General features: G+C 42.2%; 1 protein-coding gene across 1 annotated transcript in view; it reads right to left on the bottom strand.

The window, feature by feature from the left end:
* Positions 1-4,158: 4,158 nt before the first annotated feature.
* LOC142385731 (chemokine-like protein TAFA-2) overlaps positions 4,159-19,883 on the bottom strand; it is an 83,893-nt gene continuing 68,168 nt past the window's right edge. Inside the window, exons 4-6 of the mRNA XM_075472443.1 lie at positions 17,517-17,641; positions 16,909-16,965; positions 4,159-4,890 (exon numbers count right to left, since the gene is read on the bottom strand). Coding sequence (XP_075328558.1) covers positions 16,936-16,965; positions 17,517-17,641 — 155 coding nt within the window. The 3' untranslated portion in view covers positions 4,159-4,890; positions 16,909-16,935. The remainder of the gene's footprint in view (positions 4,891-16,908; positions 16,966-17,516; positions 17,642-19,883) is intronic.

Here is a 19,883-nt window from a genome sequence, read left to right as displayed (position 1 = left end):
ATACTGCATACTGCATACTACATACTGCATACTACATACTACATACTGCATACCTCATACTACATACTGCATACTACATTCTACATACTACATACTGCATACTACATACTGCATACTACATACTGCATACTGCATACTACATACTGCATACTACATACTACATACTGCATACTACATACTGCATACTGCATACTACATACTGCATACTACATACTGCATACTGCATACTAGATTCTACATACTACATACTGCATACTACATACTACATACTGCATACTACATACTGCATACTACATACTACATACTGCATACTACATACTGCATACTACATACTACATACTACATACTGCATACTACATACTGCATACTGCATACTACATACTGCATACTACATACTACATACTGCATACTACATACTGCATACTACATACTGCATACTACATACTGCATACTACATACTGCATACTACATACTACATACTGCATACTACATACTGCATACTGCATACTACATACTGCATACTACATACTGCATACTAGATTCTACATACTACATACTACATACCTCATACTACATACTGCATACTACATACTGCATACTACATACTGCATACTACATACTATATACTACATACTGCATACTACATACTGCATACTGCATACTACATACTGCATACTACATACTACATACTGCATACTACATACTGCATACTACATACTACATACTGCATACTACATACTGCATACTGCATACTACATACTGCATACTACATACTGCATACTGCATACTACATTCTACATACTACATACTGCATACTACATACTACATACTGCATACCTCATACTACATACTGCATACTACATACTATATACTACATACTGCATACTACATACTGCATACTGCATACTACATACTGCATACTACATACTGCATACTACATACTACATACTGCATACTACATACTGCATACTACATACTGCATACCTCATACTACATACTGCATACTACATTCTACATACTACATACTGCATACTACATACTACATACTGCATACCTCATACTACATACTGCATACTACATACTGCATACTGCATACTACATACTGCATACTGCATACTACATACTGCATACTACATACTACATACTATATACTACATACTGCATACTACATACTGCATACTGCATACTACATACTGCATACTACATACTGCATACTGCATACTACATACTGCATACTGCATACTACATACTATATACTACATACTGCATACCGCATACTGCATACCTCATACTACATACTACATACTGCATACTGCATACTGCATACTACATACTACATACTGCATACCTCATACTACATACTGCATACTACATTCTACATACTACATACTGCATACTACATACTGCATACCTCATACTACATACTGCATACTACATACTGCATACTGCATACTACATACTGCATACTGCATACTACATACTATATACTACATACTATATACTACATACTATATACTACATACTGCATACTACATACTGCATACTACATACTGCATACTGCATACTACATACTGCATACTACATACTGCATACTACATACTATATACTACATACTGCATACCGCATACTGCATACCTCATACTACATACTACATACTGCATACTACATACTGCATACCGCATACTACATACTGCATACTACATACTGCATACTACATACTGCATACTGCATACTACATACTGCATACTACATACTGCATACTACATACTACATTCTACATACTACATACTGCATACTACATACTGCATACTACATACTGCATACTGCATACTACATACTGCATACTACATACTGCATACTACATACTATATACTACATACTGCATTCTACATACTGCATACCTCATACTACATACTGCATACTACATACTGCATACCACATACTGCATACCGCATACTACATACTGCATACTACATACTACATACTGCATACTACATACTGCATACTACATACTGCATACTGCATACTACATACTGCATACTACATACTGCATACTGCATACTACATTCTGCATACTACATACTGCATACTGCATACTACATACTGCATACTACATACTGCATACTACATACTACATACTGCATTCTACATACTGCATACCTCATACTACATACTGCATACTACATACTGCATACTACATACTACATACTGCATACTGCATACTACATACTGCATACTGCATACTGCATACCTCATACTACATACTGCATACTACATCCTGCATACTACATACTGCATACTACATACTGCATACTACATACTGCATACTACATACTACATACTGCATACTGCATACTACATACTGCATACTTCATACTACATTCTACATACTACATACTGCATTCTACATACTGCATACCTCATACTACATACTGCATACTGCATTCTACATACTGCATACTGCATACTACATACTGCATACTACATACTGCATTCTACATACTGCATACTACATACTACATACCGCATACTACATACCGCATACTACATACTGCATACTGCATACTACATACTGCATACTACATACTGCATACTGCATACTACATTCTACATACTACATACTGCATACTGCATACTACATACTGCATACTGCATACTACATACTGCATACTACATACTGCATACTGCATACTACATTCTACATACTACATACTGCATACTACATACTGCATACTACATACTGCATACTGCATACTACATACTGCATACTACATACTGCATACTGCATACTACATACTGCATACTGCATACTACATACTGCATACTACATGCTACATGCTCCATGGGAGGTCCATCTGCCTTTTCTAAGACAAATCAGGCCGACTAACTCATTAATATGTTTAGATCTTTAACAATGTATTTGGAGATAAAAGGTCCCTCACCTCCTGACCGTAGCCGGGTCCTGTTCACCGCCATATATCCAAGGAGAATTACCCTCAGCTCAGTCTGAATGTAATTTAGCCAATAATCTGATCCTTTCAGGCCCATGTGACCCCACTGAGTCTTGGCTCGGATCGCTTGGAAACCAACGTTTGGATGGAGAAACACCAACGATACGTCTCAGCAGACCGTACGGGCCTGTGTTAGCAGTCTGTAGGATGTTTCCAACATTTGAGCTGTGAACACAGCTGAATGCATCGAAGGCAAAAGGGAATATAATTAGTTTTTAAGGGATTTTATTGCATTTTGAATTGGAGTTGGTAACAAACGTCATGTTAGTAAGACCGTGGCTGTGTTCGAAACTGCATACTACATACTGCATACTACATGCTACATGCTGCATGCTGCATGCTACATGCTGCATGCTGCATGCTACATACTGCATACTACATGCTGCATGCTGCATGCTACATACTGCATGCTACATACTCATCGATCAGACAGTATGCATTGTTTACCCACAATGCATTTCGCTCCTGCCCGAGCCGAAATCAGCCGGCCTGAAGCTGATTTCTCTTAAGCTCTAAACTCTGTAAACTTTAGCAACATTTGAAACATTTTCAGGTGAGAAAGTAGTCGTTTAGATCCCCAACGTGTTGAAAACCTGACAAAATACCGGCTGTTTACCATTTTGTTCCCACGAATTCGGCGCTACTAAAGCTAGCCGCAGTGAGCTAACGCACTTCCTGTTATTTTCACAAAATAAAATACCCATTGCCTTTTATCATAGGGAAAGCCATTACCATACAATTGGTGCTTTTGTTTTGAAAACAGGAAGTGAACCTACCCTCATTGTAGCTAGCTTGAAACTGCCGTTTTGACAGGAAATGACGATCGGCGACGTCACGTTACGTTGCATCTTGGGTAGTTTGAGTATGAGTAGTAACCTCATGATGCATACCCAACATTTAGGAGGATCTAGTATGCATCCGGGAACTTCTGCTTACTCAAACTCGCATACTAACTCAGAAAGTTAGTATGAATAGTAGGAGAAGTATGCGGTTTGGAACACAGCCAACATCTGTCATTAGGTGGTCATTAGCCTTCAGCAGTTTGTTGTTAAGATGCTTTATTCTGGTACAAAGTGGGAAAATGTTAACAAACGTTTAAAAGACTCGAGGCTTCAGTTACACAACCATAGTTTATTACTGATGTCATCACTTACACAAACAAAGGAGGTGTCAGCGATACCTTCCCAACGGGGTTAATAAATCATACTTGTTGAAAATCTTTTTTGGGAAACCAGATGCTTAATTCAATTTACACAATTATCTAAAAAATCTGAACCTCGGAGCTTCGAAACAAAGAGTCCAGAGGGATTCAGCTCCAGTTTAGCTGTTCTTCGTGTTCCCAGCAGCTTCTGGGTTGGATGGACTCACGAATACACAGATAGAGGTGAAATGAGGTCGTGTATTTCTTTGAAAACCACCCTGAATATCTGCTGCTCAGCCAGTTAACTTCACCTGAAACTGCACTCTGCTGGAGAAGAAAGCAAAAACCAACGGATAGAACTATTTTACCTTAAATATTCGCCTCCTTTTACATCACAATGATCCCCTGGTAACTTTGGGCAACTGGTGTAAAGATCGTAATCCCATTTCAAGGTCATATTCCTCTAGAAATGAACATGGAGGCGAAGGTCATCTTTGTATTCCACTACAATTAGAACAATATTGGAGATTAAATCCTTCCGTCCGGCTAATCTTACGGAGTCCTTCAAAAAGAGCTGCTGAAAGATCTGTTCTTCTCATTTTCGATGTCCATCGAGTGCAAGAAGAAGAGTTTTTAAAAGATTAATTGCAGTCCAGAATAAACGATGTCCCTATTTACAGAAAGGTCCTTTGCAATTCTCTCCTTCGACGGTCCGCCGGACCAGAGTTTGGGAATCACCTGAATCAGGAGAAAAGTCAGAGAAACAACATCAGAGCCGACAAAACGACGTTTACACCCGACAAACCTTCCTCACAGGCAACACTTTTACTGCAGCTTCATGGACCGAAAGGGTTTCATCAGCGGAAAACTCTAAAAAGATACATTTGTCAAGTTTAAAGGTCAAACCTTAGCAAACGGCAGCTTAACGTTCACTTAAAAAAGAGCCAATAAAGCTCAGGAAGTCATTTCAAAACACATTTTAATGTTTTTCTGGTTGGAAGATGGAAATTCTGCTTTGGTTGTTGAGAGATTGTGACTAAAAGAGTAAATAAAGCAAATAAAGGAAATGTTTGCAGTGTGTGCTAGTGTGAGCTCCCAGGCTGTATGTACAGCTCCCTCTAGTGGTGCACGGAGGAAATGCAGGTATTACGGCTTTCTATATAACTTTCTGGGCTTTTAAAAAGATAGATTTGAGCCGACACAGTCTGAAAAAGACCAAACCAAACCTTCCTTTCTTCACGGCTGAGGTCAAACATTTCACAGTTTTCTTCTGAACAAACCAACTGACCTCAGTAGATTGGAAAAAACTGACTTTTTGTGACTTTTTGCTAAGGTCAAACCTGAGCAAACGGCAGCTTAACGTTCCCTTGGCTGTAATGTTTGCTCAGTCAGCACATTTCCTCTCATCTCAGCTGGGTTTTTCACTGGTTGCTCCCGTCCTCCACACGCCGCCCGCCGCCGTCACGCTGCTCTGAAGACCTCCGTTCTCCTTGAGATTAAATTAGCTGTCGTGGAGCTCGTGGTTGACTGGCAGCTCCTCGGCTCGTCTAAAAGTGAATTCTGGTAAAGACTCGAGGAACGTAACAGCCTTCATAACAGCTTCTGCTATCGATTCCGGCCGGCTGTCAGCGGTTTGACGGACGCCATCACCTGTAAGGCCCCATTATTGATGCTTCTGAAAACAGACAGCAGCTCACATGCATGTAGATTCATTCACAAAAGGGTTGTTTCAAGTTTATAATGTCAAATAAATCCTCCTCCTTTCAACAGAAAAACAGAACAATCCAAGAACCTTCAGGCCTTCCCTGAACACCAGAGGTGCGTAGTAACGAGTTCGTTTCTGAAAACATTACACTTCTAGGAGTAGTTTTAAATCTCTATACTTTTTACTTTTCCTTGAGTAGATGTGTGCAGCAGAAACTGTCCTCTTACTCCGCTACATTAGGCTACAATGAGCTGGTTACTTTTCTTCTTACCTCTTTGGTATTCTACGCCTCATTATTTTTATCCCCCCGCGTACGCCTCATTTTAATGTTTTATTCTGACAGAGAGAGAGACTTCCGCCAAAGGCTCTACCACCTGACTGTGTTCCACCAATCAGACGCAGCCGTGCAGTCTGGTCACGTGACCGTACTCGATCTCAGCGGCGGGACGGGTTAGCTTTAGCATTAGCAGTCGTAGCAAACAAACAAAGAAACAGATGAAAAATGTCAGAACCAACGATGGGAAATGAAGACGCAGACGAGGCCTCATACTGAAAGCATATTTACCTTACAAAGAGTGAGAAACAGCAGCTACATTATGTGTCTTCTGTGGCAACCAAAACAAACGCACATTTCGGCAGAAACTCAACATCTAACTTGAGGAAACATGTAGCGCTAAGTTTCCTAAACTCGTTTTTCCCCCATGGATAGGTGAATGTTTGTTTTTTAGGTTACATATGGGTTACATATGTTTTAAACATTTCCTAAGTCTCTTTTATTTTTTACTGAAGTTCTTGAATGTACCTGGATTATTTTTAATTTAAAGGAGCCATGGCATGAAATTTTCACTTTTTAAGGTTGTTTAACATTAATATGAGTTCCCCTAGCCTGCCTGCGGTCCCCCAGTGGCTAAAAATGACGATAGACCTAAACCATGCACTGGAAATTATTCTCCGCCTTTGGTAATGTGACCATGCAGATGCCCTGATCGGGAAAGCCGCCACTTATGACGTTGAGGTTATTTCTCCCCAGAGCCCATATATGGCTATGCCAAAACTGCCTTTCCCCGCCCACAGCTCTTTGGCCAGCTCATTGCGCTGTACATGGATGTAAAAAATCTGTTTAGAGCTCCTGCATCAGAACCTCTAAAGAGCCAGTGGACAGATTTATTTTTTTCTGGGAAAGTAACAACAGAACCGAAGAGATTTGTGTATGTGTGCGCCAAATATTTCACCGACGAATGTTTCCAGAACTTGGGCCAATACCGAGCCCAATAAGGGAGAGCCCAGACACCCTGCGGAGGAAACTCATTTCAGCCGCTTGTATTTGCGATCTCATTCTCTGGGTCACTACCCACAGCTCGTGACCATAGGTGAGGGTAGGATCTCGTTCTTTCGGTCACTACCCACAGCTCGTGACCATAGGTGAGGGTAGGAACTCGTTCTTTCGGTCACTACCCACAGCTCGTGACCATAGGTGAGGATAGGATCTCGTTCTTTCGGTCCCTACCCACAGCTCGTGACCATAGGTGAGGATAGGATCTCGTTCTTTCGGTCCCTACCCACAGCTCGTGACCACAGGTGAGGATAGGATCTCGTTCTTTCGGTCCCTACCCACAGCTCGTGACCATAGGTGAGGGTAGGAACTCGTTCTTTCGGTCACTACCCACAGCTCGTGACCATAGGTGAGGATAGGATCTCGTTCTTTCGGTCACTACCCACAGCTCGTGACCATAGGTGAGGATAGGATCTCGTTCTTTCGGTCACTACCCACAGCTCGTGACCACAGGTGAGGGTAGGAACTCGTTCTTTCGGTCCCTACCCACAGCTCGTGACCATAGGTGAGGATAGGATCTCGTTCTTTCGGTCCCTACCCACAGCTCGTGACCATAGGTGAGGATAGGATCTCGTTCTTTCGGTCACTACCCACAGCTCGTGACCATAGGTGAGGATAGGATCTCGTTCTTTCGGTCCCTACCCACAGCTCGTGACCATAGGTGAGGATAGGATCTCGTTCTTTCGGTCCCTACCCACAGCTCGTGACCATAGGTGAGGATAGGATCTCGTTCTTTCGGTCACTACCCACAGCTCGTGACCACAGGTGAGGGTAGGATCTCATTATTTCAGTCCCTACCCACAGCTCGTGACCATAGGTGAGGGTAGGAACTCGTTCTTTCGGTCACTACCCACAGCTCGTGACCATAGGTGAGGATAGGATCTCGTTCTTTCGGTCCCTACCCACAGCTCGTGACCATAGGTGAGGATAGGATCTCTTTCTTTCGGTCCCTACCCACAGCTCGTGACCATAGGTGAGGGTAGGATCTCGTTCTTTCGGTCCCTACCCACAGCTCGTGACCATAGGTGAGGGTAGGATCTCGTTCTTTCGGTCACTACCCACAGCTCGTGACCACAGGTGAGGGTAGGATCTCATTCTTTCAGTCCCTACCCACAGCTCGTGACCATAGGTGAGGGTAGGATCTCGTTCTTTCGGTCCCTACCCACAGCTCGTGACCATAGGTCAGGGTAGGATCTCGTTCTTTCAGTCCCTACCCACAGCTCGTGACCATAGGTGAGGGTAGGATCTCGTTCTTTCGGTCACTACCCACAGCTCGTGACCATAGGTGAGGGTAGGAACTCGTTCTTTCGGTCCCTACCCACAGCTCGTGACCATAGGTGAGGGTAGGATCTCGTTCTTTCGGTCCCTACCCACAGCTCGTGACCATAGGTCAGGGTAGGATCTCGTTCTTTCAGTCCCTACCCACAGCTCGTGACCACAGGTGAGGGTAGGATCTCGTTCTTTCGGTCACTACCCACAGCTCGTGACTAGAGGTGAGGGTAGGATCTCGTTCTTTCGGTCACTACCCACAGCTCGTGACCATAGGTGAGGGTAGGAACTCGTTCTTTCAGTCCCTACCCACAGCTCGTGACCATAGGTGAGGGTAGGATCTCGTTCTTTCGGTCACTACCCACAGTTCGTGACCATAGGTGAGGGTAGGAATATAGATTGACCGGTAAATCGAGAGCTTCGCCTTCTGGCTCAGCTCCTTCTTCACCACGACGGGCCGGTGCAGAGACCACTGCAGACACCGCACCGATCTGCCTGTCAATCTCCTGCTCCATTCGTCTCTCACTTGGGGAAGGATCTCATTCCCGAGAGTAAGTATTTTAACGCTCTATTATTGTGTTGCTTTCCTGTATGTACAGTATAGTTACATAGCTTGTTACCACAGGAAAGGGTTTGTATCGTTAGCTATGCAGCTAATAGCATCTGCAAGCTCTTATCTCTGCCAACTGGGCTGTTGGAGGTGTTTGCATGCCCATTAGATGGTTAGCTCGCTCATTTTAGACCAAAACCCCTTACTTCAAGCTCCCTGAAGAACAATGAATCCGCAAATTCAGTGCATTTCATCAGGATAATGATTCATTCATGGTTCCAGCGCTAGCGATACGTGCAATCTTTGCAAACCAGAGCAATCAGATGAGAATGTCAAAATCCTCACTCCTGCTTTCCCCTTCACGCACGCCTTTTTTGCTGTGTCTTGTGTAGCACTTGCTTGATGTTTGACTGTGTTAGGAGAGTTGTTCAGTAACTAGTTCGTCATATTGTCAAAGTAAGCTCATATCAACAGGTTTCGCTAGTTTTACGGCATAGGGCTGCCGTGCCACCTACATGCCATAGCGATTCACAAAACATTTGCGCATGGTACCACAGGCGTAATTAGGGCCACACCCCCACTAAACAGCTCATTCTGAGGATCATAATTCAATTCAATTCAATTCATTTTTATTTATATAGCGCCAAAAACAACAAATGTCATCTCAAGGCACTTATATAGTAAGTCCAATTCAAGCCAATTGGAATTCAATTAATTAATAATAATCATAATTCATAAAATAATCCAATTCGTTCATATAGAGCCAATTCAAAAACAATTTCCTAGCTAAGAAAACCAACAGATTGCACTGAAAACTTTTTGTTTTTCGGTCCAATCTCCCGGCCTGAGCGGCGTGCCTGAGGCGACTGTGGAGAGAAACGACTCCCTTTTAACAGGAAGAAACCTCTGGCAGAACCAGACTCAGGAAGGGTGGCCATCCGCCTCGACCAGCTGGGGTTTGAGAAGACAGAAAGGGGGGCGCGGCGGCGGCGGCACTGTAACACCATTCAAAGGATATCTGTTGGAACAGGGAAACACGAGTTAATGACCACAATAATATCACATATACATAAAGAGAGTAAAGTGAGGAAAGGTGTGACAGATGAGGCCCCCCAGCAGGCTGGGCCTATAGCAGCTTAACTATGGGATGTTTCAGGATCACCTGAGCCATCCCTAACTATAAGCTTTTTAAAAAGGAAAGTTTTAAGCTTGGTCTTAAAAGTGGAAAGGGTGTCTGCTTCCCGGACATTTACTGGCAGCTTATTCCACAATAGAGGGGCCTGATAACTGAAGGCTCTGCCTCCCATTCTACTTTTAGAAACTCTGGGAACCTCAAGTAAACCTGCAGTTTGGGAACGAAGTGCTCTGTTAGGAAAATATCTTACAATGAGATCTTTAAGATATGATGGAGCTTGGTCATTAAGAGCTTTATATGTAAGGAGAAGAATCTTAAATTCTATTCTGAATTTAACAGGGAGCCAATGAAGAGAAGCTAAAACTGGAGAAATATGATCTCTCCTGTTAGTTCTCATCAGAACTCTGGCTGCAGCATTTTGGATCAACTGAAGGCTTTTCAGAGAATATGTGGGACAGCCCAATAATAAAGAATTACAGTAGTCCAATCCTGAAGTAACAAATGCATGAATTAGTTTTTCTGCATCACTCTGAGACAAGATGTTCCTGATTTTAACAATATTACGAAGGTGAAAGAAGGCAGTCCTAGAAACCTGTTTTATATGCGAGTCAAATGATAAGTTCTGGTCAAAAATAACTCCAAGGTTCCTCACTGTAGAACTAGAAGCCAAGGAAATACCATCTAGAGTAACTATATAGCTAGACAATTTCTCCCTGAAACGCTCAGGTCCAAAGATAACGACTTCAGTTTTGTCTGAATTTAGCAGCAGACAGTTCTGAGTCATCCAGGTCTTTATGTCTTTAAGACATGCTTGTAGTCTGACCAACCTATTGGTTTCATCTGGTTTTATAGATAAGTACAGCTGAGTATCATCAGCATAGCAATGGAAATTTATGCCATGCTGTCTAATAATGTTACCTAATGGAAGCATGTATAAAGTAAAAAGAATCGGTCCAAGCACAGAACCCTGGGGAACTCCATGACTTACTCTGGTGTGTGAGGAAGATTCTTCATTTACAAGAACAAACTGAAATCTATCAGATAAATATGACTTAAACCAGCCTAATGCAGTTCCTTTAATCCCAATAAGATGTTCAAGTCTGTGTAATAAGATACTGTGATCGACCGTATCAAATGCAGCACTGAGATCCAACAGGACAAGCACAGACACAAGTCCGTTATCAGAGGCTAAGAGGAGATCATTGGTAACTTTCAGCAGTGCTGTTTCTGTGCTATGATGCACTCTGAATCCTGACTGAAACTCTTCAAACAAATTATTTCTGTGTAAATGATCACAAAGCTGAGCTGCAACTATTTTAAAAGGGAGATTGGATATAGGTCTATAATGAGCCAACACTTCTGAATCAAGAGTAGGTTTTTTAAGTAAAGGTTTAATTACAGCAACCTTAAAAGTCTGAGGTACATATCCTGTCAACAAAGACAGATTGATCAAATCCAATATGGAAGTGTCAATTAATGGGAAAACCTCCTTGAACAGTCTGGTTGGGATTGGGTCTAAAACACAAGTTGATGGTTTAGAAGAGACTATTGCTGTTGTTAGTTCAGAGAGATCAACTGGACAGAAGCCGTCTAAATATAAATCAGGTTCTAAAGATACTTCTAAAGCTGCTGTACTTGATGATACATCACTGATAATAGTGGGAAGGACTCCATCAATCTTCTCTCTGATAGAAACAATTTTATTAATAAAGAAGCTCATGAAATCATCACTGCTGAGAGTTAAAGGAATACCTGGCTCAGCAGAGCTCGGACTCTTAGTCAGACTGGCTACAGTGCTGAAGAGAAACCTGGGATTGTTCTTATTCTCTTCTATCAATGATGAATAATAAGCAGTTCTAGCTTTACGAAGGGCTTTCTTATACATTGTTAAACTATCTTTCCAGACTAACTGAGACTCTTCTAAATTAGAGGAACGCCACTGTCTCTCCAGCTTTCTTGCAGTCTGCTTTAAAGCACGCAGCTGTGAATTATACCAAGGAGCCAACCTCTTCTGACTGATTACCTTCCTTTTCAGAGGTGCAACATTGTCCAGTGCTGTACGCATTGAAACTATAGTGCTGTCAACAAGAGAGTCAAGTGCTGCTGGAGTAAAGTTTTTGTAGTCGTCCTCTGTCATATCTGCACATGGCAGTGAAGAAAAGGATGATGGAATTAATTCTTTAAATCTGGTTACAGCATCCTCTGATAGACACCTTCTATACGTACATTTCTTCTCAGAAACTGTATAGTCAAGTAATGTAAACTCAAAGGTTATCAGAAAATGGTCAGATAAGACAGGGTTATGAGGGAACACTGTTAACTGTTCACTCTCAATGCCATAAGTCAGAACAAGATCAAGGGTGTGATTAAGGCAGTGAGTCGGTCTGTGAACACTCTGAGAAAATCCAATAGAGTCCAATATAGAATTAAAGTTCATATTCAGGCAGTCATTTTCAACATCTACATGAATATTAAAGTCACCCACTACAATGACTTTATCTGTACTCAGCACTAACTGGGATAAAAACTCTGAGAATTCAGACAGAAACTCAGAATAAGGGCCAGGTGGACGATACACAACAACAAACACAAGAGGTTTCTGGGATTTCCACTTTGCGTGGGAAAAACTGAGAATCAGATATTCAAAAGAGCTCAAACTAATCTTGGGTCTGGGACTGATGAGTAACCCTGATCTGAAAATAGCTGCCACTCCTCCTCCTCTGCCTGTGGTTCCAGGAACGTGAACATTTAAACAGTCAGAGGGAGTTGCTTCATTAATGCTAACATGATCCTCCTGCTGCAGCCAGGTTTCTGTTAGACAAAATATATCAATGTGATGATCACAAATCAACTCATTCACTAACAGAGACTTGGAAAGGAGAGATCTGATATTCAGCAAACCACATTTAATAGTTTGATGTTTTTGTTTAGTTAAAGTTTTTGTTTTAATAATTTCTTTTTGCACAAGAGGATTTGCTCCTTTTGTGTTAATTGATTGGGTGGGTAGCAGCAGGTGGGAAGCTGCAGAGAAGTGTGTAAGACTACAACTCTGCATCCTGGTCTGAGCCCTGGGTTGTCATGTTTTAGGGTGACAAATAAATTTGTCCATATTTCTAGAAATGAGAGCAGCTCCTTCCAAAGTGGGATGGATGCCGTCTCTCCTCATCAGACCAGGTTTTCTCCAGAAAGATTGCCAATTATCTCTGTAGCCCACGTTGTTTGCTGGACACCATCTAGACAACCAGCGATTGTAGGACGACATGCGGCTAAACATGTCATCGCTGGTCAGATTTGGCAGGGGTCCAGAGAAAACTACGGAGTCCCACATTGTTTTGGCAAAATCACACACCGATGCAACATTAATTTTAGTGACCTCCGATTGGCGTAACCGGGTGTCATTAACGCCGACGTGAATAACTATTTTACCGTATTTACGTTTATCCTTAGCCAGCAGTTTTAAATAGGATTCTATGTCGCCCGCTCTGGCCCCTGGAATGCATTTGACTATGGCCGCTGGTGTCTCTAATGCCACGTTTCTGACTATAGAGCTGCCAGTTACCAGGGTTTTTTCCTCAGCGGGTGTGTCGCTGAGTGGGGAAAATCTGTTAGAAGCGTGGACAGGTCGATGGTGAACAACGGGCTTGACTTTAGAGCTATGCCTCTTCCTGACAGTCACCCAGCCACGATGTAATCCCGGCTGCTCAGGTTCTGCTAGGGGGAGACTAATGGAGCTAGCTACGCTAGGTGGCTCCACACTGGCTAAAGGGACCTGGCTCGCTGTCGGTTGATTTTCAACAGTGCAGAGCCGAGCTTCCAATTCAGATAACCTCGCCTCCAAAACTACAAAAAGACTACATTTGTTACATGTACCATTATCGCTAAAGGAGGCAGAGGAGTAACTAAACATCTGACACACGGAGCAGGTGAAAGCAGGAGAAGGAGGAAGAGAACCGGTAGCCATGCTACGCTAGAGAACCAGACACACCGCTAAAAAGTGAGAATAAAGATTAAAGATCTGTAGGAGTGTGTTAGAACAGAACGGTAAGCTATAGAGTTTAACTATGCAAAATTGTGTAAGTTATAGATCGAAATAAAGTGATTATCAGTACTCCAAGCGGAGCAAGAAATTCCACAGTGCACAAGCAAGGTAACAGGAAGTGATGCAACACGTCTTACCGCAAAGCGTCACAGCGTCAGTTGAGGAGACAAAGGAAAGCTCATTTTTGGGACTGGCTGTAATTCTGCACCAAGGCAGAATTTGGGGGAAAAAAACTCAGATACAGTATTAGGGGACCACTAAAGCCTATAAAAATATATAAAAGCCTCCATTTATTTTCATGCCATAGGACCTTTAACAAATAAATCAGACGTTACTCAGTGTTACTCAGTACTTGAGTAGTTTTTTCACAGAGCACTTTTTTTACTCCAACAACATAAACTGTGGTTGTTGAACAGGCTGCGATAAATTCTTCCTGTTTCAAAGTCATTCACATCCCCAGCTGTCTCTGGGATGAATGTGCTACTAATTTGAGAATAATTTCAAAGTGAAAAGACAAAAGAGCTAAGTCGCTTCTTGTCAGAGGAGACAATGTTTCTGGAGATGGATCTGTACTGTGTCTAATGTCAGAAAGAAGGGGGGGGGGGGTCATTAACGAGTGTCTGGAACAATGCTAAAAGTACTGAGAGGGAAAACTTCCTCCCAATGTGTTGGCTTGGTTTAATTGGAGGCTGACAAGTGCTAATTTAACTGGCAAAGCATTTATTTCCATTGAGTCCGAAGTGAGGATTCCGTCTCCTGTTATAACCGCCATGACTTCATCACACGGCCTTTTTGAACCTGCACTCGACAAGTTGCTGACGTGTGAATGAGCAGAAATGGGAAGCATGGACAGTGCAGCTCCACCTTTACCTCACACAAATTCTGCCTTAAAGGGACAGTTCGCCTCTTTAAAAGGACAGTTCGCCTCTTTAAAGGGACAGTTCGCCTCTTCTGACATGAAGCTGTGTAACATCCCATATCAGCAGCATCATTTCTGAACATCTTCTTACCCCCTGCTGCGTCCTGTGAGCAGAGTTCCAGCCTCGTTTTGGTGCTGATGAAGGTAGTCCGGCTAGTTGGCTGGGGTTTAACAAATAAAGCGTTTTGCTTCTCAAAACAACCTGGGAGCTGTAACCTGGGAGCTGTAACCTGGGAGCTGTAACCTGGGAGCTGTAACCTGGGAGCTGTAACCTGGGAGCTGTAACCTGGGTTGTACGAGTACAGGTGGAGACTAAAAATGCTGAACAACAACCTAAATGACTGTAAGTGCACTTTAACCCACTTTAGATTGAGATTTACTCAACAGGGAACCTTTTCCCAGCTTAAATAAATGTAAGAAAGCACTGCTCACAAAGAGCTGACAAAGAAAATGATCAATTAAAACCATTATTTCAATGTTTTAACGTTTCAGAGAAACAGAGCTTCGACTCATGTTAATCCCTGTGACTGCCGACGGCCTCCAGCAGCTCTTTTGTTAAAGAAACAACATCTTTTGGTGCCTCCCACTGGCAGGAAACCTACTGGGAACCAGATGGTTGCTGACATAAAACCTGTTATATTTTCCCTTTTAGTCTTAAGATCTGACATACGGTCGACGGCTCTGTAAAACAATGTGTGCAGCCTGACAAACGGATGCCAGTAAAGAGTCCTCATAGAGTTTATTCAGCTTCAATGAACATCCAACCTGTACTTTAAGCTGTTTAATGTCACAGTCTTTAGCAGGAAGACGTGTAGTTATCAGCTGGTCCGAACATTCAGACTGAAAACATAAAAACCTTTCAAAGAAGAGATGAATCTAGTCTCATCGAACCCAACTTTATTGCAGCAATAAGCAATAAAGTCTCCTTTCAGCATGGACTAAACATTGTTTTATGTTCGCTTCACTCATTTATTCTTTCTGTATGTTAAACGTTTAACCTGCTGCAGAAGGACGGTTTTACATCAACAACAAAGCAGCTTTATGAGCTCTAACCCAGTTAAAGATGTCTGTAACACGCTTCGGTTAGCATCTTTAAACGCTTCTTTAGTGCAACCTGAAGACACAAAGTCTTTCTGAGGCGTGTTTCCTGTCGACCCGAGTCTGAAGGATGAGCCGGGATGGGAAGATATGAAACTATGAGACGAGTACAAACAAAGCAAAGCTGTGCTCAGTGCGTTTCTCGGTATTCTCCGTCATCCCTCTGGTTTAAAGCAGCACAGGCGGCAGGTCACTGATGTCACTTCTGAGGATTTCTGAGTTTATCGTTGTGAAAGAAACAGTTTACTCCAGGGGAGTTACATCTCTGGGGGAGCTACATCTCTAGGGGAGTTACATCTCTGGGGGAGTTACATCTCTGGGGGAGTTACATCTCTAGGGGAGCTACATCTCTAGGGGAGCTACATCTCTAGGGGAGCTACATCTCTAGGGGAGTTACATCTCTAGGGGAGTTACATCTCTGGGGGAGTTACATCTCTGGGGGAGTTACATCTCTAGGGGAGTTACATCTCTAGGGGAGCTACATCTCTGGGGGAGTTACATCTCTAGGGGAGTTACATCTCTGGGGGAGCTACATCTCTGCGAGTTGTGGTTAATAATACTGTCCGACAGACAATACAGTAATCATAAGTCACATTAATGATTCATGCAGTGAATTTCTCTGCAGTTTTCCACACAGAGCATAGGATCACAGGGAATAAAAGAGATTAAATTCTTCAAATATTAAAATGATAACAATGAATGAGTCACCTGGGCTCCGATGCCGGGCGTCTGAAGTTACCAAAGCTGGTCTTTGTCGGCGGAAATCTTTCCAGATGTTCATGTTAAAGAAGACAAAAGAAAAGAGATGCTCAGTTTTCTCACTTTTAAATCTTACTGAGCTCTGGTTAAAGCTAGGTCAGAAGACCTTCACACAAATAATCATATAGGTATATATATCCCATTTTGAGGTCCCGACCAATCCCTGAATCAATAGCCCAAGGCTCCAGGCTCCTGGCTCCAGGCAGGTGTGGTGCAGGCAGTTTAAATAATTAAGTACATGGAGAGGAGCAGAACTGATGTCTACGGGTAGTCATAACACAGTGAAGGATATGGGCGTCATGTTACAAAGTTAAAAGCAAGTGAGTGGAGTGATCATTTGGCCAGTTTGGGTGCTCAAAGTGGCCTGAAAGTGCTAAGGAGACATGGCAGCCCATTGATTATCAGCCCCCGAGGGTCCGAGTACCGACTTTAAACATGAGCTTTCAGGTAAAGGCGAAACAGAAGCTGCAGCCCGTTGACCTTGAGCTGTGATCACGTACCCAACAGGTATGAATGTACTGTCAGCATGAAAACAGGCTTTTTTTTTTTAAACTCACCTTTGTGGTTTTGATCTTGTTCCCTGTAGCGCAGCTCCAGCCCTTCAGATCAGGAAGGACTTTGCATTCCTCCCCATCCAGGCACGGATGCATCTGACACCACCACTTCTGTTCCACGATGGAGGCTGGGGAAGAAGACAAAGAGGTCAGACAGCAAAACGCCAACAAGAAGTCTGATCTTTAGGGCACGCCATCCTCAAGAAGTCCAGCCGTCTGGAATCAGAACTCCAGACAGACTTCATCATGTCTGTGTTTCTGCATTAAATCCAGAGGTGGGTGGTAACGAGTTACATTTATTTGAGTAAGTTTTATAAAACATTATACTTCCAGGAGTAGTTTTAAATCTCTATACTTTTTACTTTTCCTTGAGTAGATGTGTGCAGCAGAAGCTGTCCTCTTACTCCGCTACATTAGGCTACAATGAGCTGGTTACTTTTCTTCTTACCTCTTTGGTATTCTACGCCTCATTATTTTTATCCCCCCGCGTACGCCTCATTTTAATGTTTTATTCTGACAGAGAGAGAGACTTCCGCCAAAGGCTCTACCACCTGACTGTGTTCCACCAATCAGACGCAGCCGTGCAGTCTGGTCACGTGACCGTACTCGATCTCAGCGGCGGGACGGGTTAGCTTTAGCATTAGCAGTCGTCGCAAACAAAGAAAGAAACAGATGAAAAATGTCAGAACCAACGGTGGGAAATGAAGACGCAGACGAGGCCTCATACTGAAAGCATGTTTACCTTACAAAGAGTGAGAAACAGCAGCTACATTATGTGTCTTCTGTGGCAACCAAAACAAACGCACATTTCAGCAGAAACTCAACATCTAACTTGAGGAAACATGTAGCGCTAAGTTTCCTAAACTCGTTTTTCCCCCATGGATAGGTGAATGTTTGTTTTTTAGGTTACATATGGGTTACATATGTTTTAAACATTTCCTAAGTTCAATTCAATTAATTTTTATTTACATAGCGCCAAATACAACAAATGTCATCTCAAGGCACTTAAATAATAAAGTGCAATTCAAGCCAGTTGGAATTCAATTCATTGTAATCATAATTACTTATAAAATAATCCAATTCATTCATAGAGAGCCAATTAAAAAAAAATGTCCTAGCTAACCAACAGATTGCACCGAAAGTCTCTTTTATTTTATTTATCAAAGTTCTTGAATTTACCTGGATTATTTTAATTTAAGCTATTTTGTAATTAATTTATTTTATCAATTGGATGAACTCTAATTTGCCTAAAGATGATTATTTAGTATTTTTGTCTGTCTGATTGAATGCTTGTGTTAACAAATAAATCAGACGTTACTCAACAGTTACTCAGTACTCGAGTAGTTTTTTCACCGAGCACTTTTTACTCTTACTCAAGTAACTATTTGGATGAATACTTTTTACTTGAGTCATATTATTCTGAAGTAACAGTACTTTTACTTGAGTACAGTTTTTGGCTACTCTACCCACCTCTGCTCACAGGTCTCAGGATACATATCATGTAGGGGGCCGACGTAGCAAAGGGAAACCTCCGATAACGGAGGGCATTAAGCTGCTGCGAGCCATCGTCTAAACTCTGCACATTACAAAGGTCATTATCCATGTTCCGCGGCCCCCTCCAGCAGGATTAATGCTCTCTGTAATGAGGATGATGTGTTTTATAAGCCACACAGACAGTAAATTACACAGAGGGAAGACTTTATGACATGAGGGAATCGATTTGTATAACACAGACGTGGTTACAGCGGCAGCGTGGCGTAAAAGAGAGCATCGGGTCAACTTCGAGCAGATGGTGGTTGCGTAACAGCAGCTATTAAAAAGCCACAAAGGTTTCATATGAAATGAAATGGGAGTATTGATGATCCAACATTATAAAGAGAGCTTGGGATTCATTTCACTTGACAGTTAATGATGCTTTAAAAACACAATGTTTTTATTGGAGCTGTAAAAATCTTCCTTCGACCTTGAGTTCACATTCATAACCGAGTGAAACGGCTCAACTGATCTAATAAATGTGAGCAAAAAAGAAGCTTTTTGGACATTTAACAACCGATCATTTACGGTCGGTTTAATTGCATTTATGTCCCATTTCAGCCATGACGGTTAGTTTAACCAGAACAAACAGTTCAGGAGACAAAGAGCTTTAATTATTGTGTCAAACCGGAGCCTCCAGGCTCGGTTTCATGCTCGTATCCTGGAGATAAAAGAACTTACTGATGCTTTATGTGATATTTAAAAGAGTTAAACATTCAAGTTTCTCATGTAGATATGTAAAAAGTTCCAGCTCAAAGGGTTGGATAGCACAGTTTGTATAGGAAAAGTGATCTCAGGGTAAGATTGGGTCCAGTTCAAGCCAATTAGAGTCCGATT

Source organism: Odontesthes bonariensis, chromosome 8 (genome assembly GCF_027942865.1).
Source record: "Odontesthes bonariensis isolate fOdoBon6 chromosome 8, fOdoBon6.hap1, whole genome shotgun sequence".
NCBI classification, from domain to species: Eukaryota; Metazoa; Chordata; class Actinopteri; order Atheriniformes; family Atherinopsidae; genus Odontesthes; species Odontesthes bonariensis.
Note: the sequence above shows the minus strand (reverse complement) of the source record. Positions and strands in the feature narration are given on the sequence as shown.